Raw genomic sequence first — 25,255 nt, 5'->3', positions numbered from 1 at the left:
GATGGCTAAACCAGCTGAAATTTTTTGGTCCAGCAGCCAGTGAATCATGTCATCCATCTGCATATATGGTCGTTCAGGTGCTGTGGTTCACCTATTGAACCCAAAATTTCGCATAAACAAGAACATCATGTATGCAAATGACCATATTCGAAAGCTCGTCGCATCAACTGGTTTATTTCATATTTCACCAACTATAAGATCAAAACAACAATTCAAAAGGCAACCGGATTTGACGAAAACAAATGATCAAACTAGGAAAAACAGAAGCTTTGATAATTTGACAACTCCGACTTCTAATGACGTCTCATCAGTAGGCTCGACGCTGCATTTTCTTCGGCTCCTTTACGAAACTCAATCGAATTTGCTTCAACCGTCTCTTCTTCCTTGCCATCTTCTCAGGGAACGTTTCCCGCTTCTTCTCCTTCTTCGCACCCTTTAGCTCCTTCTTCGTCTTCAAGAAATACGGGGTCCACTGGATACGCCTTCTGTGTCAAAGGCACCCCTCTCTTTTGAGCCTCATTGAACAGGGCAGTGGCTCTATCGACACGGCTGTGAGCATACAGTTTCCCCATCAACAGCTCATAAGTCTTGATTCCGGGCTCAAATTTATCGTCCTTCATCTTCTTGAAAACACGCAATGCGTGATCGATCCTCTCAATGCCACACAAAATCTTCAAGAATCCATAATACTCCTTATTAAGAGCTTCACCGAACCCGGCAGACTTCATCTTATCAATCATTTCGTCTCCCTCCCCAATCCTTGCTGCCTGATACAAGCTCCTGATCAACACAAGAAACGTAGTCTCATTCGGGTAACACCCCCACTCACCCATTCTCTCAAACAGGTTCAGAGCATCCTCTGTCCTCCTAATTTTACACAAATTACTAATCATAACATTGAAAGTCTCCGCATTTCTTGGAACCCCATGAGTGTCCATATCCACCAAGATTTCCTCCACCTCCGAATGAAGGCGAAACGGGTCCTTCTTCCTACAAAGCTTCGAAACACAATCGAGAATCGCATTGTAAGCGGTAGTACCAATCTCAAACCGTCCTCTGTACATCTCCCCAGCCAATCTCCTCGCTTCCTCAAGCTTCCCATCAACACACCAACCCTGGATCAGCAAATCACACATATACACATCAGGAAAAAACTCATTGGCCAAACCCTTCACCATTTTCTCAGCATTGCTTGCAAACCCGTTTTCGCAGAGCTTTTCGATAACCAGTTTCAGCGAATCTTTGTCGCGCTTCAGCCCATAATCCTTCTCCATCTTCTCAAAGAAAGAAACAGCCTGAGCAGGCCTCCCTGCTCTCACCAGCCTATCAATGGCGGAATCAAAAGTTTTCGCCCCAGCAACTCCACCTGAACTCACAATCACATCGTGGGTCGCCTTGAAATCCTTCCTCCTGCCAAAGTAATCCACAAAATACGAGAGGGTCTCGTCGGAGTGCTCGAAATTAGGGTTCGAGATCAGCCACTGGTTAAACCCAAGAACCGTACGGCCGTACGGAGAGGACCAGGGAAGGGGTTGGAGTGATGTGAGAGAAGCTCAACTGTAGGCGTTGGGTTACGGAGAGGGGGTCGGAGCTGGGGTCCTGGAGGAGCTCGGAGGAGAGAGACTGAGCCAATTCGGATTGATCTGCATCTTGGGTCGGTGGGGCGGAGGACGAGAAGGGTTTAGAGAGAGAGAAATGTGGTAGACAGAGAAAGTGGGAGCTTGTTGCGGTGGTTATGGCGGGTTGGGAATGGCGGAAATGGTTGGGGTTTTGGGAGAGAACCGGGACGTGGGTTTGGAGTGTTTGGGAAGACGACGGCGATGAAAAGGTGCTGGAGAGATAGCGGAGGAGAAGCCGCCGGAGTTGCAGAGACTGTAAAGGCCGCATTTTGAGAGAGAGAGAGAGAGAGAGAGAGAGGGGCTCACTGTGGGAGCAGGGTTTTTTATTGGTCCTTAGCTCTACCAAAACGCAGCGTTTGGTTGAGTTTTCTATCAAATGGGCTGCTCCTAATGTGGGCTCAGGATGACTTCTTATTTTTCACCTAAAATTGGTCTTTTGATGTTAATTTTGTTGGGCTTCAAGCCCAATATAAACTGAAACCAAAACTTGAAAACTCAATAAAGTAACTTTGCCCATTTTAATTTTTAGTTTTTAATTTTTTGAAAAATAAAAGCTGAAAGTAATTATCAAACGAGATTTTCAGTTTAAAAAAAGAAATTGAAAACTAAAACGATAAGAATGCATATGGTACTAAAACAACCGTTTTGATCTTCTCGTATTGGTACTAAAACGATGAAAAGTGAATATGGATCACGGATGTGATTTAGAACCTGGCACCCTGCATGACTATCTAAACTAGCTAGGAAAGACTAAGGCAAATTATAACAAGCATCGAAGTAATTTTTAATATGAAATTTGAACTCAGAACTTCGTACAACAAAATAGCAATTGAGTGGTACTAAACTAAATGATCATGCGCCTCAACCAAAAACTTAGTAGTTTAAACAACTGACGTTGCAGAGGCCTAATATCTTTTGGCAGTCAATAATACATAAGCAGTCAAACTTTCTACAAACCATGTTATGCACACTATTATATGTTAGATTTGTCAAAAGTTGCCTCTTGGGCCATAAGCTAGCGCACTCCCCTTAATTACATGCCAGTTGAGAAGTATATTAGTACTAGTCATATAGACAATTTTTTTTCTCGAGTCAAAAAGGTGAGAAATTGCATGTGTGTGTATATATATATTCTTTTTACATTGAGATAGATGCATATTGGGATCAAAGTGGCTCCAGGACTATCCAGAGTGAGATATACATTTGAAGGTCTTTTGAGGACCATTCGAATATTTAGTACGTTTCCTTTTTGTGCACACCAAGTGTCTGGTGAGATATCTCTCGCAGGTTGCGTCGACAACATTCAACAAATTCTTTTAATAGCACTCATTAGATTGTTTTAGCATATGTCAATATCTTTTGACATGTGCAAAACTTAGTTTAGCTAACGACAACAAGCCCACAAGTCTTCAACGAAATGTCTCGGTGAATAAATTGCACTCTGTTTCTATCTAAAAAACTTGGACTTTTAACACTGGGAGCTCCCAAGGTTCGAACCCTAGATCTGCCACTATGCACTCTGGTGTGGGTTTGATCCCTATCTTCCTCCCTAACAACTAACAATTTAAGCCATTAACGATACCATTTGTAAAAAAACCACTAAGATGAGATGGTCACTCTCTCGGCGTAATCATCATTAACTATTGTGATTGTCATCATTGTAAATCACATAATGATAGAGATGATGAAGAAGGGAATGCATAATTATAGAAGCATGTAGAAGGACATGTCTTTGCGGATCCTATTTAACTCTAAGAAAGAATAAACAAATTAAACATCTAAACTTTCTTAGGACCTACATATAATTGTTAAGATAAACTAAACTACTTATTTCCGTTAATACATGTGTGAAACCATTGACGCAGCAGTACAACTTGGATTTCAAAAAATTCATGTACCCTACAGCGGGGTCTGGTTTTTCTTCCTATCTGGGATCACAAGGAAAGTCCCTATTGATCGATCAATTGTCCGGCCGATTGACTTCACTAATTATATGTGCATATGTACAATTATATGCAGAGTTGAGCAAAGTGGTCCATGCAAATGGGATGAGGAAGGAGCTAGCACAATTTGCTTTTTCTCAATTTTTTGTTTAATTTAACATGTTGGTTGTTAAAAGGGAAATCTTTTGAAATGTCATAAGAACTTATACATTATTTTTAATTTGTCATATGAACATAAAGAATATCATCTAACTTTACCATTGGATTTTGTTGGAAAAAAAAAAAAAAACTTTACCATAGGATACCCAGTGACTTTACATTTTTAAGTCATCTTCACTTCGAAACATAGAGAAATGAGTGCAGATCATTCTCCTTTTTTGAATGGCAAAACACTTAGATCCTTGTATACCAAATCAACCTCCTTTTTGTATATTTTGAGAAACCATAGAATTATTTTTGTCGAAGGCAACTTATTATAAAGGGAATGAGATGTTGAAGTGTCCAAAATAACCTTGAACACAAGTCATGTGCCTTGATGATGAGTTATTTTGAAAAAAGATAAATCGCTTTAAATTTTAATTCATATGACAAATAAAAAAACAGTTCATATGGTATTCAAAATAAATTTGTTTGTTAGAACATATGTTGGAAAAGCATCCAACAAGAGCATATAATGAACCCTGTACCCACATAATATTTATAAATAAACAACAATTAGTTGATCCTTGATCATGATCCCAGCCACTTGATTAATACGCATGAAATTATGTAAAGCAACTGTGGTTTTATAGAATATCTTGCCACAATGCATGATACGATATAATTAATGGTAAAAAAATAATTTAGTTTAGTAGGGGTTTGGGGTTAGGGTGGTGGACGATGATTCGCCCAGATGCGCTTCTTTAGGGCTTTCGGACTTAGCTAGGGTTTTACAGTCGACGGAGTAGGCAGCCTGAATTGTACTTACTCATTCTTTATTGAAAACTTGGTTAGCCAAAATCATGATGACCTCTTCTCCTCATGGAAAAACATGAAGATAAGTGTGGGGTTGATCTGTTCCATGCTTGTTGTAATGGTGAATGCTATTATGATCCGTTTTAAACTCTGTTAGATGAGTTCTGTAGGTGCATGCCATTGATTTTTATGACTTGCACAGGTTTGTCTTTGGTAATCCAGCCTACTAATAGCCTGTCTCTTTAAACAATTTTCAACGTTCGATTTTTTATAATCTATCTTAACCGTTCATTCCCAATCTACTCAGTAGTCCCGAACTATTGAAGAAAAATTGGACTTTGCACATATAACTCTGTCGTTTCAATTTCCACGCATATTGGTAAGGAAACAAAACAGTATTTTTAGATATTCCCTCAATATCTTGATGTTTCCATGGTAATTAAGGAACAAAATTGGGGGCTAGGTTCATTTTTGCGAGTGGAGAGTAGGCATGAGTTGTAGTATCTCACGATCAAACCCTGATGTGTAGTTACGCTTGACTAATCCAAGAACAAATTAACAATCTAGTTAGAAAGCTTTATATAGAATTAGAGGTCATGGGGAAAAAAATAAGACAAAATGGTTATGAACTATATGCAAGCAAAGGCAGTAGCAATATTCAGTCTTGTAATATTCAGATGCAGAAATATGGAAGGCTTAGAGAAGAAGATGGAAAAACTGGGATTCAAAACCTGACGTTTATTGGTGGATAAATTAAAGAACGATTCCTTTTACGAGTATTTTTGGCATCAACAATAACCTAAATTCGCTTTGCAACCCACAAATTTAGGCTTGGGATACTAGCTAGCTTTGCTATAGATGCCAAGTAGTGACTCACATAATTCTTTTTCAAACTTTTGGCATCCAATATTTTCTGGTATAGATCCATGCGTGATCACATGCGGAAAAGTTTTGTGATTTTATTGACATGAAACCACAAACATACATGTGGCTAGATTGTTAAAAGGGTGACCCCAAGCAAACAAAGTTTTTCACTTTGCGAGAGGAGGAGGGAGAGGGGAAACGTTTATCGTACATAGCCTTACTCTTACTTTGTAAAGTGATTGTTTCCACAACTCGAACCCAAGAGAGCAACCTTTCACAACTCCTCACTTAATTTGTATTTGGATATCATGAAGTTGTCACAACACTTCCAAAACTGCAACAAATTCAGACATATTTTTTTTTAAAGCTAATACATCTGTAACGCTTTAGCTAATTTAGAACACATTAGCCTTGTTTGATAGAGAGGTTTTACAAATTTCTTATTTTGTCCAAGTTGAAGGTTACTCATGAACACTAGTTGTCCTTTTTAATCTTATCATTTTCAGTGGCGAATCCAAAATTTCGAATTAGGAGGGACCTCTAAAAAATGTTAAAAATAAAAAAAAAACGTTGCAACAATGTCAACAACGCCAGCACTGCAACAACGTTGCAACACGCTCACGAATTCATTTCTCAGCCATCGTCTGGTCATCATCTCAGCCACTACTTTGCTACTTTAGATTTTGGTTCGGTTTTGATGTTTGCTAGGTGATGATGGTGTTGATTGTACAATTCAACTCATTTTCATCAGTACGTTCTGACCAGTTAGGAGCTGTGTAAAATTGGGAAGAAAACAACCTAATAGAAAGGGCTAACGAGAACATGAAAATCGCATATGGATGGAAGTAGAATTCAAGCTTGTCAACAACCACCAACACCATGTGAAAAAAAATTAAACTCTAGAAGGACAAGATCTTTCGCCTACCTCCTCTCTCTCTGGTTGGGATAAATCTAGTTTTTCTCTGCGAAAATAATGCCAGGGTAGGCCCGGGACCATTCTGGTCCCTCATGGTCCCACCCTTGACCATTTTTATGGGGATTAGTAAAGATATCTTTTCTTCATGAGTTACTTTCAACTAGAACAAAATAAGAATTTTTTTTTATCAATCTCTTCATTTAAAATGTCTTCAATATAGTGAATAGTCATTCTCTAATCAATTATCTGTATCAAACGAGGCCATTAAGTCTGGTCTTTGTATTTGATTTTATAATTTAGACGTTGTATGATAACAGGAGTTTTGGAATCTCAAGGGGTTCCTCTACAGTTTTTTTTTGGGACATAAAAAAGATATAAACATGTGGCTGGAGGCATATAATTATCTGAACTATGAGAACCAATACATTATGTGCAATAGATAGTGATATTCATTTCATCATCCTATATTCTTTTTCTTTCATTTTCTCATGTCATTATCGTGTGCATTGTGTGGATCCTTTGCACGGATGTATATGCCATTTGCTGACAGTGTTCACTATCCATAAAATCAGCATTTTGCATACAATATATAGACACACACATATATACAAACACAGAAAATGATTAGGGATCCTATCTTAGATGAAGATTAAAGAATACACTACTTTTGCCAACTTGATTAAGCTTGCTGCTATATTTTGCGTTATTGTTCTACTATTGATCGTGAGAGTTGAGATTAATAGGGACTAGGAGGAAAGGAATATATATATAGGTCGGGATATGGGGGTGTGAGTGACTGAGAATCAGTTCATGGAAGAAGGCCAAAAAAGCAATCTACTTGCATGCAATGATGAGGAGAAAAAAAGAAAAAAAATAACGTTAGCTTAATTGGATATTCAAATCTGTTTGCATCTTTCTTTCTTTATAGCTGGAAAAAAGGAGCAAGGCCTTTCACAGGCACATCTTTCACCGAAATATATTCTTTAGGAAGGATTTGGACCTCACAAACAAGGGTGGGAGTTGAGCCACATCGTTGTTTGGTTTAGCTAGGTTCTTATTCCTCAATCATTTAAAAGCAATTCCTTAATTTTATTGTTTTTTAACACAGCTAACTAGCCCTTAAGGCTTGCAATATCGGTATCGATCATAAAGAAATGTGCACAGGAAGCTTGCAAAGAATAAAGAGAAGAGGGAAAGGGAAGGCCAATGCTACACATACACAATCACAGTTGAGGTGAACCTGATGACACAATAAGCATATCCAATATGTGATTCCTAACAAAAGTTTCTTTGGAGCACAATGCATGGTATTGGGGGATCAATCAAATGCGCCTAAAATATTTTCTTTAGATGAAACCACAGGTTTATTATTATAACGCTAAAAAATTGTATATACTTCGAAGACGTTATGCTGGATAAATTTGAAGGGCCCTCAAATCAGTTAGACTCAAAAGCAAATAACAAGATCAACTTATGTTTGACAATCACGAGAAACATTGATCAAGAAAATGCAGCCACCACTCCAAAATGAGGAGAAATACTAAGGAGACTCATAAAAACGGGATTTTCTATGGACTATCTCCGCCGTTTCATGTTTTTTGCACTCAATTTTATAATGTTGACATGTGAAGTGTCAAAAAGTCTATAAAGAATCCCACTTTAAGAGAATTTCCTTAGCCTTTCTCTTCTAAAATATACTATATATGATTAGGTCCTCTGGATTAAATAATGAACGCTCCATTATCATTTCTTTACTCATGTGATAAATTCACTCGGGTGCAGCTAGCGATCAACTTATCTTATATTGACCACACGGCTGACCAACGTATTTATTTAACAAAAGTAAATAGAAATTGATCATCAAATCACAACCCTTGGAACAGCTTTGCAGACAAGAGAGTTCTTCATTTCCAAAGAAAGCTTCAAGGTCTCAGACAAATCCACACCTGACTGATCATCACAAGGGACCCACTTGAAGCTCTGAAGCAACTGAGCAAGCCAAAGCTCAACAGTAGCCAATCCCATGGCTTTTCCAGGACAAACCCTTCTTCCAGACCCAAAGGGAGCCAGCCTTAAATCAGACCCCATGATTAGAACATCTTCACTAACCAATCTTTCTGGTTTGAACTCATTAGGGTTTGACCAGATTTCCTCATCGTGTGTGATTGCAAACATGTTGACCATGGCAGTGGTGCCGGCCGGGATGAAGTGGTGGCCTATGTGAGTGTCATGGATGGCAAGTCTGGCCCAGGACAAGAGGGGTCCTGGTGGATGCATTCTTAGGGTTTCTTTGACTATGGCATGGAGGTAAGGAAGCTTGGGGAGGTCGAAATTGGATACAGATCGTGCCGGAGTGCCTACAACGGCGTCGATCTCCGATTGGGCCTTGGCTTGGATATCTGGGTGGAGAACCATTCTTGCTAGAATCCACTCTAGGAGTATTGCCACTGTATCAGTACCTCTGAAGATCATTTCCTGAATTCATGAAAGAAAAACGTTTGTTATATGATTAATCATGCTAATTATGTGCTTTTAAATGGATTGAATAAATAAAAGAAAACTAATGAAAATGACTTGAAAACTTTGAGTTTTAACGATAAGGACAAAATAAAGGGTAGGGTGAATAGTACCAGGATTGACTTTTTAGTGTAAAAATGTGGTTTTTCGTTAAAGTGAACAGTACAGGGAGTTTTTCGTTAAAGTTCCCTTGAATAAATGAATTGATGGAACATGAGAGTTTTATGATTGGATACACAAAAGATAAAATTAAATATTTTCAATCTTGAACAAGAATATAAATAAATAGAAACATAAAAGGTCAAGAATAAAAGCTCAAACTAAGGAATTTAGAAAACAATAAATGAATAAAGTTATTCTCTTACAAAAAAGAAAGGCTAAATTTTTTTCTTGATCCTTGCGGTGAGACATTATTTTTAAATCGACCCCTATGGTAAAAAAAGTGTTAATCTTAACCCAATGGTGAAGTTCATTATCAATCATAGTCCAAATTGATATTTCTATCAAAATCTCATCCACATGCAGGGGTAAAAATGTCATTCCATTATTTTTTCCTTTCTTTTGGGTAATTCCACTTTTTATAATCAACAAAAATAGAAGGAAAAAAAAAAAAAAATCCCTCCCCATTCCCTACCCTTGTCAGCCACAGCCACAACGACCACCCACCCCCTTCCCCCCTCTCTCTCACATAACCCTAGTCATCCCGTCCACCACTGTTCTTCTTAAAATGAAACTAAATTCAATGTTTGCATAATAACTTATATTCTAACCTAAACGCGGCGAGGTACTTTGTGATTTTTTAAATCTTGAATTTGGACTCTTGGCTCTCTTGAAATGAGAAAGTCTGATAATATAAACCTTGTAATTTTATTGTTTATTTATTCTTTTATTGTAGCTCTAAAAGTTAAAAATTTTTTTTTTTATGTCCATATGGCTCTTTATGATTGGTTGATGGAATCAATAAAAACGAAAATAACAATTTTGCCCCTACAAATGACAGAATAATGAGGAAAAATCTAATTTGGACTATGATTGATAACAAATTTCACCACAGGATTACAATTAGTAGCTTTTTCATCACAGTGGTCTATTTAAAAGTAAGGTATCACCACAAGGATCACGAAAAAAATTTGACCAAAAAGAAATGAAGTCGTTATTGTCATTCTGCACTCCAAATTAATAAAAAAAAAATTGGTATTGTAAAGAGAGAAGAATAACGTTTTTGGAGTGGCAACAACATAAAGCCTTATATAAAGAATTCCATAAAATTATTTCTACCGTATGGATTCTAAACTTTGTAGATTAGTATCTATGAAACAGAGTAATTGTTGAAACCAGAAAACCTAATTAATGAGCAAACGTTACAAATAACTAATAAACCGTTTGGGTTTTTCTTTTCAAAAAAATCAAATTAACTTACCCACAGAACTGCAATCATATCAGAGTCACTGAGTTTGTTCTCCTTCTCCAGATCAAGAAGCACGTCAACAAAATCACCACTTTCATGATCAGCACTCAAAACTCCATAATTTTCATCCCTCTTCACCCTATGCTCCTCTATGATTTTCCCAACAAAAGCATTCACCTTTGCCACCAATTTTTTACACCTCCTCCTCACACCTTGCAAGTCCAAAAACCCCAAAAAAGGAAAGTGATCACTCCAATTGAAAATCCCAAGCAACTCATACCCCTCACTAACCAACCCCTCAAGCTCTAAACCCTCACCATTTCCACACCCTAATTCTCCACCAAACTCATAGCTCCTCCCAAACACACTCATCATCACACTGTTCAAAGACCCAAAATGCAACACTTTCCTAACCTCCACCTCATCGCTCCTCTTCATAAAACTCTTCATCTCCCCCACCATTTTTCGCCCGATACTCTCGCGAAACAACCCAAAACTAGCAATTCGCTGCGGGTGGAACAAATGGGTGGAGGAGATTCTCCTCAAGTTCCTCCAATACTCACCAAAAGGGGCAAACCCCATTGCTTTGTGGAACAAAAGCTCGTAAGCCGACTCTTTGATGGGTCGGTCAGCGAAGGCGGTGCTGTTCAAGAGCTCTTTCGCTGTATCAGGGTGACTGGAGATGACAAAGCGAGTAAACCCTACTGAGAACGCCATTAGAGGTTTGGCCTTTGAGGTCTCAGCAAGCTTGGCTAGAACTCTGTGAGTGAGAGAGCCAGTGAAGGACAAGACCAACCCTAGAAGAGGAAGGCCGGACGGACCGGGAATGGTGGTTTTCGAATGGATTTGACCTTTAAATTTGGACAATGCCCAAGCCAATCCACCGGGTGAGAGCCAAAATCCAAAAACAAAGACGAAGAGGAAGAGACAGATGAACAACTCCAAGCTCAAAAATGATGATAACCCAGTTGGTGGAATCAAGAGAGGGTTGGATTCCATGGTTACTCGGAAAATGAACGAGAAAATGAAAAGGCAAAGCTTAGGAAACAAGAAACCCAAGTGGTGGGAAATTAAAAGCTGAGAGGGATGGTAGAGGTGGGAGAAGTGAAATGAGACTGAGTTTATATAGAGAGTGAAGGTGTCTCTTCGATTTGTAATCGCGGTAAACATTTGCTTTTACTGTGGTTTCTTTTGAAAAAAAAAATTATCATTCTTCTATAGTTGTATGCTTTTTCATATTTCTTTGCTGGTATTCAATTGAGATTACGAGAGATTTAAATGAATTTATAAATTCATAGATTTTGATGTAGTTTAATTAATTTCTAGATATTTTATACAAAATTTTGAGTGAATTTTCTCAAATTCTCACGGAAGTTGTGAGATTTGAGAATGCTTTTGATACACTATGAAATTTTTCTAATTTGAATTATGAGGGATTTAAATAAATTTATAAATTAATAGATTTTGATGAAGTTTAATTAATTTCTAGATATTTCATGCAAAATTTTGAGTGAATTTCCTCAAATTCTTAGGGGAAGAGAGGAAAATTGAAAATGCTTTAAATACGCTACAAAATCTTTCTAATTCTCTTTAATTCTCCAACTAATTCACCAACTTTTTAAAATCTTTAAAAACTAATTTCTAATTAAATACAAGTGGAATGTTATAAATTCTTTTAAAATCCTGGATGAATACGCCTAAATTTTTAAAGAATCACTTAAAATCTTGATTGAATACCCTGAATTTATAAAAAGAATTAAAATCTTTAAAACTCCTAATTGAATACACCCTCCTTAATTTACTTTATGACATTAAATGTAGGGATTTGGGGAATATTGTGTACGTAGGAATAATTAAGCTAGTTGACGACATGATGGAGCCCATTTGGCATATGATGAGGTCTGTATGTCATAATCAATTTGTGATGCCTTCTATAACCGTGGAAAGGCTACAGTTGGAGGATATGAGATGAGACGAGTGCATTTTGCTCATTACTTTTAAATAATGGTGATACTTATTATCTTATTTATTACTATTAGATGTGTTTAAATTTTAAAAATTGTATGTTTTTTCTACACATTTTTCAAAATTTAAACTTATAACAGTACTAAATAAGGGGGTGAGTATCACTATTACCTGAGGTGGTGAGCAAAAATATTCAAAAATAAAGTGAAGAATTACATTGCATTTCATAAGCTAGTGACAATATATTTTTCCTTATTATTAAATAAAGGTATTCATCAATTTACCCCCTAAACTTGTAAGGATTGGCCAACTTCCCCCCTCAACTCTCATAATTAGTCAATTTGCACCATACTGTTAATTTTTTAAAATTTTCCATCTATTCTTCCGTTAAGTAGGTATCCGCATGACTGCTTTTGAAGGGCAAAAAAAGTCAATTTGCACCATACTATCATTTTCCGTTAAGTAGGTTTCTTTACACCTTAACAGAGGTAGACGAGGCCAAGGGAGGCGGCAACGACGAGGTGTGGGCAGCTGCAAATTGCAAAAGCAGCATATCAAATGGACTGGGCTGCAAACAGCGGAAGAGGGAGGCGTTGGCAGCAATCACGGGCTTGGCTTGGAGAAAAAGAAGAACAAGAGAAAGTTCGAAGAAAAGGAAGAAGATAGAAGGTGTAGGGAAAATGACTTTTTTACCCCTTAAAGGCAGTCATGCGGATACCTACTTAACATAAGAATAGATGGAAAATTAAACAAATTAACAGTATGGTGCAAATTGACTAATTATGAGAGTTGAAGGAGAAAATTGGCAAATCCTTATGAGTTCAAGGGATAAATTGATGAATACCTCTATTAAATATTATGTAGTATCGAAGGATTTTTTTCTTTTAAATATCATATTATTGATTCTCATATGTATAACTTGAAGACTCATTTGTGTAACTTGAAGAAGGCACTTCTTTACCTCACACGTTAATGTTCAACATTTCTTGCTTAGCATGGAAAAACATGTGTTATTTTATTATCACTTGCAGCCAACTGTTTTGTGGCGCAAAACAGTATTTTACTAGAGACTACCTACTACTTTGTAAATTATATATATATATATATATTGTTGAAAATGCTAGTGGGTAATGATTGCCCACAGTAATATTGAAATCCTTGGCAGATGAATGAAAACCTTGGCAGATGAATGTAGATTTTGGAAACAACATGATCCTATTTTCAAAGTCATGGGATGGAAATTTCAAATTGTAATAGTGCGAGTTGCTCTATAAATAGAGTACTCGACTGCAATCAAAACATACAGAAGGAAAGAAAGAAAGATCAATAATATAATCTATTCCTCCGTCCTTTATTTGTTATCCTCTTGTGCTATAGTTTCAGTGTGACATTTTACACTTGCTTCGCTACATTCACTAAAAGGTTATCTATCTAACTTTTAAATATTTATAACATGTTATCAGCACGAGTTTCTAAAATATAACTATTCCTCATTTCTCTTCACCGAAAGAAATCATTTATCTTCGCCGAAAGAAAAAATGTTTCCTCTAAGGTTTTTACTGTTCATCTTCTTCATCTACCTCAACTGCACGATATACCCTCGCGACGAACTGTTTGCTCCATGCCTGCTTCTAGTTCTCAACCTAATGGTTACATACATCTTTGATTTCTTGTTTGGTATAGATATTGATTACTAACCCAGTATTTATTTATGTTGATTTTATTGCAATCCAAGATGGTGCGGTGCCCATCTTGAACTGCAAATTTAATCTTACTGCGATCCAAGATGGTGTGGTATCATCGCCTATTTTGAACTGCAGATCTAATTTTACTACAATTTTAGATGGAGCGGTATAATCGCCCACCCTACCTACATATTTAATTTACCTGCAGTTTAATTTCATTGCAATTTTAGGTGGTGCGGTATAATCGCCCACTCTGCTCTGCGTATTTAAATTTTCCTACTACTTGAGTGGTGCGGAATAATCACCCATTCTATGTTATATTATTTCAATGAGAATAGTGCGGTACAATTGCCCTCCTCATTCATCCTGAAAATCTCGAGCCAGAAGTTTTGAGTGCTTATCATTTTGGCCTGAAGATCAAAATGAAAAATTTGTAAGAACCAGAAATTCTAACAGTATATTCCTCCAGGAATACATATTATTGCAAGTTCTTACACATCTCATTTTCTTTCAGAAAAGAAAATGGCGAACTTGGCGAAACTTGATTATGCTGCCCTAGACATTATCGGGAAGAATTACCTTACCTGGGTACTGGATACCAAGATCCATCTGGAAGCAGGGAATCTTGGAGATACCATTAAGGAAGAAACTAGCTCATCCTCTCAAGAGTGGGTGAAGACCATGATCTTTATTCGTCGCCATCTTGATGAGGGACTAAAGATCGAGTACTTAACAATTGAAGATCTGTTAGCTCTCTGGTAGGCCTTGAGAAGCATATACAATCACCAGACAATGGTGATTCTTCCAAGAGCTTGCTATGAGTGGACTCACCTAAGGATCCAGGATTCCAAGTCAGTGGCAGAGTACAATTCTGCGTTGTTCAGAATTACCTCTCAGATGAAACTCTGTAGGGATACTATTACTGAGGAAAATTTGCTAGAAAAGATTTTTAGCACATTTCATGCCTCTAACGTGCTCCTGCAGCAGCAGTATAGAGCACGAGGCTTCACTAAATACAACCAGCTGATATCTGTGCTCCTGGTAGCTGAATAGAACAATGAGCTCCTGATGAAAAACCATCATTCACGACCTACTGGATCTGCACCATTCTCAGAAGTGAATGTTGCTTCCCTCGAAGTGAACGCCACATCCTCTGGTGTTGATAATCATAAACGAGGATGTGGCCACAAACGAGGTCGGTGAAACAGGAAAGGCAAGAACCATGGTGGTCAGTTTCACAACCAAGTTCTGAGGCATAATTCAGGCTTAAGCTTCAAACATATGAATCGCCACAAAGGCAAAGCTCACATAAACAATGCTCCTAGGAACTCTGAAGAAGCATGCCATAGGTGTGGTGGTAATGGGCATTGGGCGCGTACTTGTCGTACCCCAAAACATCTGGTGGATCTATATCAAGCCTCCCTCAAGGAGAAGGGTGTCGAGACTAATTTTCTTGACCAGGCTAAACCAATGGATATACCTGATCAAGTGTGCGATTTATCAGGACAGTTGAACATAACTCACTTAGATGTTTCAGACTTCATTATGGAAATGGGGAATGAAGTATACCGGTCTAACTTAATCGTTTATGTTTGATGTACTTTTATTATGCTGAACTTGTAGTTCAAAACTAGCATTTCAGATTCAATAAAAATGGCATGTAAATTTCTTGTTATAACTTGCTTCTAACTCTGATTCCCTTACTCAGAGAGCATGGATAAAAACTATGGTCATTCTTAAAACATGAGAAATGGTGGAAACATTTGTCTTGCAGGCTGCGCAACTACGCATACAATACTTCGTGATCGAAAGTGTTAATTAAGCTTGATGCTTACAAGAATAAGGGTAACAATAATATCAGGCAAATCAGATGTAATTGAAGGCTCAGGGAAAGCCTAGATTATGTTACCAAATGGAACAATATTGTCCATACAGAATGCATTGTATGCAACTCAACCTACTCGAAATTTGTTGAGTTTCAAAGACATAACATTGAAACGAAAAGTGCAGAAAATGTGGAGTATCTATGCATTACCTCCAATGATACCCAGAAACGTATATTGGAGAAGTTGCATGGTTTGTCGAGTGGATTGTATTATACATACATAAAGACATTTGAATCACATACTGTCATGAACTAGAAGTTTATTGATTCAAAAGTTTACATGCTTTGGCATGACCGTCTGGGTCACCCAGGATCTACCATGATGCGTAGAATCATTACCAACTCTAATGGACATCCATTATTGAGTAGACACATTTCTATCTCAAATGATAACCCTTGCAAGGCTTGTTCTCAAGGGAAGTTGGTAATTAGACCATCACAACTAAAGGTTGATGCTGAATCCCCATCATTTCTGCAAAGAATTCAAGGGGATATTTGTGGACCTATTCAACCATCATGTGGACCATTTTGATATTTTATGATTTTGGTTGATGCATCTACCAGATGGTCACATGTTTGTCTCTTGTCTACTCGAAATGTAGTTTTTACGAGACTTCTTGCTCAGATAACTAAGTTACGAGCACAGTTCCCAAATTACCCTATTAAGTCAATCCGACTTGATAACGCTGGTGAATTTACGTCTCAAACTTTTGATGATTATTGCATGACATTAGGCATTGATGTTGAACACCATGTTCCTCATGTCCATGCTTAAAATGGTTTGGCAAAAGCATTGATCAAGCGACTTCAGTTAATAGCTCGCACCCTGCTTATGAAAACCTCATTGCTAGTTTCTACATGAGGACATGCCATCCTACATGCTGCATCATTGGTTCGATTGAAACCTATAGCTAACCACCAATACTCCTCAATACAACTCGTGTTTGGACATCAGCCAAACATTTCTCATATAAAAGTTTTTGGTTGTGCTGTTTATGTGCCTATTGCACCCCCGCAACGCACTAAAATGGGACCTCAGCATAAACTGGGAATTTATGTGGGTTTTGATTCACTCTATCATTAGATATTTGGAACCCTTGACAGGTGATATGTTTACAGCTCGTTTTGCTGACTGTCACTTTGACGAGACAGTCTTTCGGTCATCAGAGGGAGAAAATACCGTTCTAGAAGAACGGAAAAAGCTGACATAGGCTATTCCCACATTGTCTCATTTTGATCCTCGAAGCATTCAATGTGAAAATGAAGTAAAAAGGATCATTCATCTTCAAAGCATGCATTTAATGATGTTATGAAAGTGACAAAATCACATATACTAGCTGCAAATGCACCTGCAAGAATTGATGTCCCTGTTGGACAAAATAAAGTGGCAGCGAATGATTCATCTGGTGTACGCCTGAAGCGTGGTAGACCACCAAGTTCAAAAGATTCAGCCCCTCGAAAGAGAAAGACAAGGGCATAACTGAATCCAAATGAAATCATTCAGGAAGAGAACGAATGCCAAATCTACAATTCATGATTCTGAACTTCCAAAAGAAGAAAATGTCCTTAATGAGACACATGTCCCTAAAGAGACAGAAGTACATGAAAGCAAAGAAATCTCCATAAATTATGCATGTACTAATGAATTGTGGGATCGGAATGAAATAATCATCGACGATATGTTTGTATTCGCAGTAGCCACTGAAATCATATTAAGTGATGATATTGAGCCCCGCTCTATTGATGAATGTAAACAGAGACAAGATTTGCCTAAGTGGAAAGATGCAATCCAGACAGAATTAAATTCTTTGGAAAGGCAAAGTGTTTTTGGACCAGTAGTCCAAACCCCGCCTGATGTAAATCTCGTGGGTTACAAATGGGTATTCATAAGGAAACGCAATGAGAAAAACGAGATTGCAAGATATAAAGCACGACTCGTTGCTCAAGGTTTTTCTTAAAGACCTATAATTGATTATGAGGAGACATACTCTCCTGTAATGGATGCAATTACGTTCCGTTACTTAATAAGTTTAGTGGTTTCAGAAAAACTTGACATGCAACTTATGGATGTCTTCACCGCATATCTATATGGAGAATTAGATACTGACATGTATATGAAAGTCTCAGAAGGACTTAAGTCGCCTGAAACAACTAACAAATCACAAGATATACTCTTGATCAAATTTAAGCGATCATTATATGGGCTGAAACAATCTGGACGAATGTGGTATAATCGTCTCAATGAGTATTTGATCAAAGAAGGGTATATCAACAATGTCATTTGCCCTTGTGTGTTCATTAAGAAATCTAACTCTAGATTTGCTATAGTGACAGTATATGTCGATGATATGAACCTAGTTGGAATTCCTGAAGAGCTCAATAAAACTGCTGAATATCTAAAAAGTGAATTTGAAATGAAAGACATTGGAAAAACAAAATTTTGTCTCGGCCTGCAGATCAAGCATTATGCTAGTGGAATTTTGGTCCACCAATCAGCTTACATTGAAAAAGTCCTGAAGTGATTTGGTATGGACAAGGCTTATCCACTCAGCACGCCAATGGTTATTCGTTCTCTGGACATTAAGAAAGATCCATTCCGTCCAAAAGAAGATGATGAAATGGTCATTGGTCCAGAAGTACCATATCTGAGTGCAGTATATGCTTTGTTGTATTTAGCACAATGTACTAGACCAAATATAGCCTTTTCAGTTAACTTGTTAGCAAGGTATAGCTCTGCTCAAACAATACATCATTGGAAGGGTGTCAAAGATGTATTACGATACCTTCGTAGGACAACAGACATAGGTCTCTTTTACTTAAAGAACTCCACAAATGACCAGGTCCTTGTTGGATATGCAGATGCTGGTTTCCTCTCTGGTCCACATAAAGCCCGCTCACAAACTGGATATGTGTTCAAGAATGGAGATACATCAATCTCATGGCGCTCAACAAAGTAAACATTAGTTGCTACATCTTCAAATCATTCAGAAATACTTGCTTTACATGAAACAAGTTGTGAATGTTCTTGGTTAAGATCAATGATCCATCATATTCGGAATTCATGTGGTCTACCTTCAAAGACAAACACTCCAACTGTCATTCATGAAGATAATGCAGCCTGTGTTGCTCAAATGAAGGAAGGATTCATCAAGGGCGATAAGACTAAACACATATCTCCAAAGTTTTTCAGTGCACATGAGATTCAGAAGGCTAAAGTTATTGAAGTCAGACAAATCCGTTCCAATGAAAATCTGGCAGACTCGTTCACCAAGTCTCTACCAAAATACACGTTTCAAAAGTTAGTGCAAAGTATCGGATTACGTCGACTTACCAAACAGCTAAATTTGGAAAATGCAGAATCAGGGGGAGATACATATCAGGGAGAGCATCCATGATACGTGCATGTTGTACTCTTTTTCCTTCGATTAGGAATTTTCCCACTGGGTTTTTCCTATCAAGGTTTTAACGAGGCAACATAAGCATATTTAACACTATATCAACAATCCAGGAAAAGTTGTACTCTTTTTCCTTCGCTATGGTTTTTTCCCCACTGGGTTTTTCCAAGCAAGATTTTAACGAGGCAACTCATGTTGATATGTGGGCATCCAAGGGGGAGTGTTGAAAATGCTAGTGGGTAATGAATGCCCACAGTAATATTGAAATCCTTGGCAGATGAATGAAAACCTTGGCAGATGAATGTAGACTTTGGAACAACATGATCCTATTTTCAAAGTCATGGGATGAAAATTTCAAATTGTAATAGTGCGAGTTGCTCTATAAATAAAGCACTCGACTGCAATCAAAACATACATAAGGAAAGAAAGAAAGATCAATAACATCATCTATTCCTCCGTCCTTTATTTGTTATCCTCTTGTGCTATAGTTTCAGTGTGACATTTTACACCTGCTTCTCTACATTCACTAAAAGGTTATCTAACTTTTAAATATTTATAACATATATATATATATATATATATATATAATGAGTAATGTTAGAGAGATTAAATTCGCAATTAAATGATGCATTATCAATAAGAAATAAGCACGTTAATCAATGCTTAAATAACAAGGTTCTAAAAAATGTTAGGCGCTAGTCGGGCGGTGGGCTAGCACCTAGCGCCTAGGCGGCTAGGCGGGGTCTAGGCGGCCTAGGCAGATTTAGGTAAATTTCTTATATATTATATAAATTAATTAAATTTACTATATAAAATGTAAATAATTATTGACTAATATGCTATTTCTTATAGAAGAACATACATATGTGAATGTTTTATGTACATATATGAAATGCTTGCCTAGGAAAAAAAACAAAATATTATCTAAATAATTTATAATTTATATAAGATATATATATACCCACATATTATATATCCCAAACTTTTAAAAATATAAAAAGCCCATATAGTGGGTGGTTTTCATTGTTAAAACCATCAAACCGTCCATCACCCATCCATCACCCATCCATCCAAGGTGGTTTTCACATCACCCGTCCACAAAACCATCAAAGTCCATGGTTTTCAATTTTAAAATCACAAACCGTCCATGCTCTTTCACATCACCCAAAAGCTTTTGAGTCCTCAACTTGCACCACCAACTCATATTGAAATGTTACTCTCTCTCTCTCTCTCTCTCTCTCTCTTTTTCTCTCTCTTTTCGCACTTTCTCTTCGCACTCTCTTCTCTGCTCTCATCTTCACAGATGAGCTGCAGAAATTATTTGGCAGCACTTTTTCTTCACTGGCAGTCTCTCTCTCTCTCTCTCTCTCTCTCTCTCTCTCTCTCTCTCTCTCTCTCTCTCTTCACACTCTCTCTTCCCTCATCTTCACAGAGACGAGCTACATAAAATTTTCCGGGTCTCTGCTGCTATGTACGAGATCGGAAGTTGTAGATCCTTTGCGAAAATTGCAGCAAGTTTGGAATTTTCAGCTAGATTCAAACCGCCTAGATTGCCGCCTAGCGAGCGCATAGGCGGCCCCTATATCCTTTCCGCCTAACTGCACGTTTTGGTCTAAATCGGGTCGGAGCTCCGCCGCCTAGGCCGATTTTTAGAACACTGTTAAATAATAATCCAATCATCAACTTCCATATCATTTTGTTTATAAAATTTAGTATACCAATTTAGTCTCTCTAGTATTATCTATATATAAATAGGATTATGCAAGGAAGACTAAATTTATAGACCAAATTTTGTAAACTAAATGACATAAAAGTTGATGGGTAGATTATTATTTAAGTGTTGATTAACGTGCTTATTTCTTATTGGCGACATATTATTTTGTTTGTAAATTTAATCTATCTAATATCATGATATATATATTACTTTTCCCAGTATATGTGGACTGAGTTTCCACGTACGACACAATACCGCGTTGCATGCATTTGACGGCAAATGTATATACTCTGCCACCCCCAAGTCCTATAGGCTATAGCTACTACATGTCTAATTATTTATAAAAATGCAAAACATATTGTCATTGACTCATATTGTCGCCTGGCTAGAATTTAGCCAAATTGACACTAACCCCAACTGGTAATTTCCTCTTCATTTATAAAACAAAGAAACTGACTGGTTTAATATATATATAGAGAGAGAGAGAGAGAGAGAGAGAGAGAGAGAGAGAGAGAGCCACAGCCAGTGATCGTATCTGCCAAACAAAATTTGGCCAACCATTGCTGCATGCTATGCTTAATTCTTATTGTTTGACATTGCATGCATATTATATACTAACTGAGTGGACTAACCCTTGGTGGACGGTAATGTGTTTGGCCAGTGTGAAGGCAATTTCCAAGTCGTATATTGAGATTTGTTTAGTCCTAAATGTAAATGTGAATAGGGTTTTGCCTCCCATGTTTAGTACTAAGATAGATCCTACGTTGTAGCACAATAACCCTACAAGTGGGGTTTCCTTGCTCTATAAAATGTAGCTTATGAGCAGACAACATTTAGACAGAAAAGTGAAAGTTTTGAGGCTTTTTACAATTTCAAGTATTGGAGTTTGGAGAATTGGTCAAAATAATCAAATTTTTTTAGTTCTATACAGTAGTAGAACCAGCTTAAGGTCAATAACTGTTCATGACTTCAATAGCTTTCTAACCGCATGTATATTTATTGGTAGATTTATCTTTGACTCTAACTAAAGAGAGTGTGAACAAGGTTGAATTACAACCTTTTATTCCTTCTTCCTTCTCCAATTTTCTTCTTTCTTTCCCGTCTCTTCCTCCTCCTTTTTCTTGTGTGCAACCTAGTGGTGCTCACCGCATGCTCGACGTAATACTTCACTCAAAAAGTCTTGACAGATAGATCTTGACAATCTGCTAGCTAGCCTGGGCACACCTTCATAGATGCAGATGCTAGAAGAACATAGAAGTTGTCAATAGATGTCATCACAAGTTTTCAACGAATGTTGATAAATTTTGATAGGTGTCCATCAGATGCTTGATGGAGTAGTGCAATGGGTTTTTTTTTTTATCGAAACTATGACCTCATTATTGTAAAATTCTGGCTCCACCACTATAGTTCTATATGATCATTTTTTTAGTATGTTATTGATATCTAATCGTTATATCGTTAATGCTTGATTGGTCTAATCATTTTAGCCAGTTTAACGTGGAGTTTTGTGAAAGACAAAGTTGACCAAATTGGTAATCCATAATTATATATAATAACCGAAAGCATATCTTCCCTCTAATCTCAGTTTATTAAAATATGGATTTACTATACTGCAGCTGCGTTATTCTTCCTATGTAAACGTATAGATTCTTTATACAAACAACCAACAGACAGTATGCATATCTGTATGACCAAATGTTGAACAAGGTTGAAAACCATGTTCATTGACGTTCTACTTTTGGGTCAAATTAGAGGATCTTTACAGCTCGATTTTGGTAGAATCTTCGTGGGGACATTTACTTCCTTTCTAAGTAACCAGGCAAATTGCCTACCTACAAGGTATCATATGCATATCTCAATTTGTTCATTAGATAACAAAGGATAATATTGTAGAGAATCGTCCGTATTCTCAGCACAAAAGGGGGAAAAGGAACAATAAATTCAGGACACACTTGCTCATATTGCATCTTATATTTCAAGTTAATTATACACCAATCTATGGAGAAGTTAAACACATAGTAGTATATTATTGACTTGAAATATATTCACAATCGTATTTGTGGATGCAAATTTTTTCCTCCTTGATCTTGGACAAAATTGCACCTACAAAACAATTAACACCTTAGCGTCAAGGCCAAGAGCCTCACACGCCCACGATGAATAGGGGGCTTTGGCCGAAGAACCTCCGATGCCAAAGTTAGAATTTAGAGAGAAAAAGTGTTTAGAGAGTTTTTGGAGTTTTGCAAGAGTATGGACCTAGGTTTTTGGTGAGAATGGGAGCCAATATATAGGGCATGGCCGGTCCTTTTTGGAGAAACAGTGGCTGGCCCTTTATGCACATTTTGGGTGTTACTTGGTGATTTAATTAGCCAAATTAATATATTTATTCCCAATCAATATATTAATTTGGCTAATTAACATAATAAAAAAAGATGTTTTTGGGAGTTTATGGTGGAAAGGTGAAGGAAATGGCCGGTTCCCTTGGGAGAGTGGGTAACCGGCCTTTAGTGTATTTTTTGGGCATAATGGATAGTTTAATTGACAATTAATGGATTAATTAAGTAATAGTCTCATTAATTGGTCAATTAACTCAATTTATGTGGAATATTTTGTAGGTTATAGAATGATAGCTAATTGATTAGCCAAAAGAGGGAAAGTGAGGTAAAAAATATATGGAATAAAATAGGTTTTGAATTGTTACCTATTTTGGGCATTTTTGACTTGGTTGAGGATGATTGCCCGCTGCTCGCGCGTAGGAATCCCGTTGTACCTCAAGGGTATTTTTGTCATCTTTTGTCCAAAAATCCACGTGTCGCCTTGTGATTATTTTTTGCTCCATAAATGCCCCCACACATGTTGGGCTGCTCGTAGGAAAGGGCAGCAGATGTAGAGATCATCTTGCTTTAGGAAACGTATGACTACTTCCTATTTTGATGTAGATTCCCACTTTAATAGAAAATTAGGTCCTTCTAGGAAAAGGAAATAAATTTCTCTCAAAGCCTATTTAAGTCCACCTTAAATGGGTTATTAAATCAACTTTGGAGAGCGTTTTATTCTACCCTACAAGAGAGAGAGAGCTTAGAGGATATTTGTTCCCCCTCATCTAGCAATCTTCTACATCTTGCCCGTGCAAATGACCATATTTCGTTGATTTCTTCGTCTTCTCTGTGCCGCACTGATGTAAGAAAAATTTAATTTTTTCTTGTCTTCTTCTTGGATAGTGTTATTGCGAGGCAGCCGTCGGGGTGGTGTGGCACGTCGGCTAGCAGGGTCCAGGAGTCAACTTGGCATAGGCCAAGAAGGCGTTGTGGCAGGGGCCACTGCTTGGGCTGTTTGGCTTGGCTAGAGCCAAGGGTAGCTTGTGCGGCCGAGGTCACGGATTGTGGCGCTGGGGCGCAATGCTAGGTGAGCCACATGACTCATGTCCTTTGGGCTCTTGGACCTTACTCGGGCCAAGCTGGCGACTGAAAGAAATGAGGAGGTCGTGAGCCTTATGGGTTGCTGGAATGCTAGGCATGTAGGCCTCCTGCCTGCTACAATGTTGGGTTGAGCTCATCTGCTGAGTACCATGAATGGCGTTGGCTGCTTAGTTTTTTTTGCTGAGAGAAATGTGGGTTGCTATCGAAAGATGAGGTAAAGAGGATCAAGGCGGATGCATTGGCTCGTCTAATCGCTGTCGTGGAGCCTACTATGAATGAAGATGGAAAGAAGACATCTTCCCCGCCTGTTCAAGACATGCCGGTCGAGAAAAATTGAAGACTTTCTTCGCTGCTCATGAGGGTCTGCCTGCTGCCGAGATGCTTATGATTGACATAACTTTTTCCAATGGGAAGAAAAAATGAGGCTGCTAGATCTGAGCCCGTGGCACCTGCCATGTCGAGAATGGCTAGTACAATTGCTGATAGGATTGCTCAGCGTAAAGGTCATGTTATGCCCCTAGTGCCGAAGTCTGTACTAAGATGTCTATTAGAAGCTAAGTTCGGTTCACCTTTTGAGAAGCTTGATACTATGAATAGCGATAAGGTGGACTTTGCTGCTAAAGTAGCGCTAAGGCCTACTCCCTTTGCTACTGAGACTGATTCGCCTGCTAGGAAGGAAGAAACTGCTCGCGTGGGTAGCTGTGAGAAATCCACTAAACCTGCTTCCGGGGAGGCTGATGAGATCTGTGTGCTTTTGAATCTAGATCTGCTTGAAGATATGGACGCTTGTGCCAAATTTGTTGATGGCGGTAGAAAGGTTGTTTGCCAAAGTTCATTTGTGAAGCATACGACCTAATATAGAAGGACTGCTCTGCTTGCTATGATGCATATATAGCAAGGCTGCCAAGGAGGTGGCGAAGACTATGGCATCTGAAGCTTTTCCTCAGCCGAGGAGATCAAGATGTTGGATT

General features: G+C 37.8%; 3 protein-coding genes and 1 pseudogene across 3 annotated transcripts; 2 read left to right on the top strand and 2 right to left on the bottom strand.

The window, feature by feature from the left end:
• Positions 1 to 158: 158 nt before the first annotated feature.
• On the bottom strand, positions 159 to 1,931 carry LOC103437905 (small ribosomal subunit protein mL104 (rPPR9)-like; annotated as a pseudogene).
• A 6,086-nt stretch (positions 1,932 to 8,017) lies between these two features.
• On the bottom strand, positions 8,018 to 11,301 carry LOC103437906 (cytochrome P450 78A5-like). The gene is made up of 2 exons (XM_070824187.1): positions 10,234 to 11,301; positions 8,018 to 8,771 (listed from the first exon to the last, which is right to left on the bottom strand). Exons 1-2 carry the CDS (start codon positions 11,218 to 11,220, stop codon positions 8,157 to 8,159), a joined length of 1,602 nt encoding a protein of 533 aa, XP_070680288.1. The 5' UTR covers positions 11,221 to 11,301; the 3' UTR covers positions 8,018 to 8,156.
• A 3,092-nt stretch (positions 11,302 to 14,393) lies between these two features.
• Positions 14,394 to 14,924, top strand: LOC139196940 (uncharacterized). Its single transcript, XM_070823303.1, has 2 exons — positions 14,394 to 14,629; positions 14,783 to 14,924. The coding sequence occupies exons 1-2, from the start codon at positions 14,394 to 14,396 to the stop codon at positions 14,922 to 14,924; spliced, it is 378 nt and encodes a 125-aa protein (XP_070679404.1).
• A 3,360-nt stretch (positions 14,925 to 18,284) lies between these two features.
• LOC139196939 (secreted RxLR effector protein 161-like) lies at positions 18,285 to 18,713 on the top strand. Its single transcript, XM_070823302.1, has one exon. It carries the CDS (start codon positions 18,285 to 18,287, stop codon positions 18,711 to 18,713), a length of 429 nt encoding a protein of 142 aa, XP_070679403.1.
• Positions 18,714 to 25,255: the final 6,542 nt, after the last annotated feature.

This window comes from Malus domestica, chromosome 06 (assembly GCF_042453785.1).
Source record: "Malus domestica chromosome 06, GDT2T_hap1".
In the NCBI taxonomy this organism is placed as follows: domain Eukaryota; kingdom Viridiplantae; phylum Streptophyta; class Magnoliopsida; order Rosales; family Rosaceae; genus Malus; species Malus domestica.
Note: the sequence above shows the minus strand (reverse complement) of the source record. Positions and strands in the feature narration are given on the sequence as shown.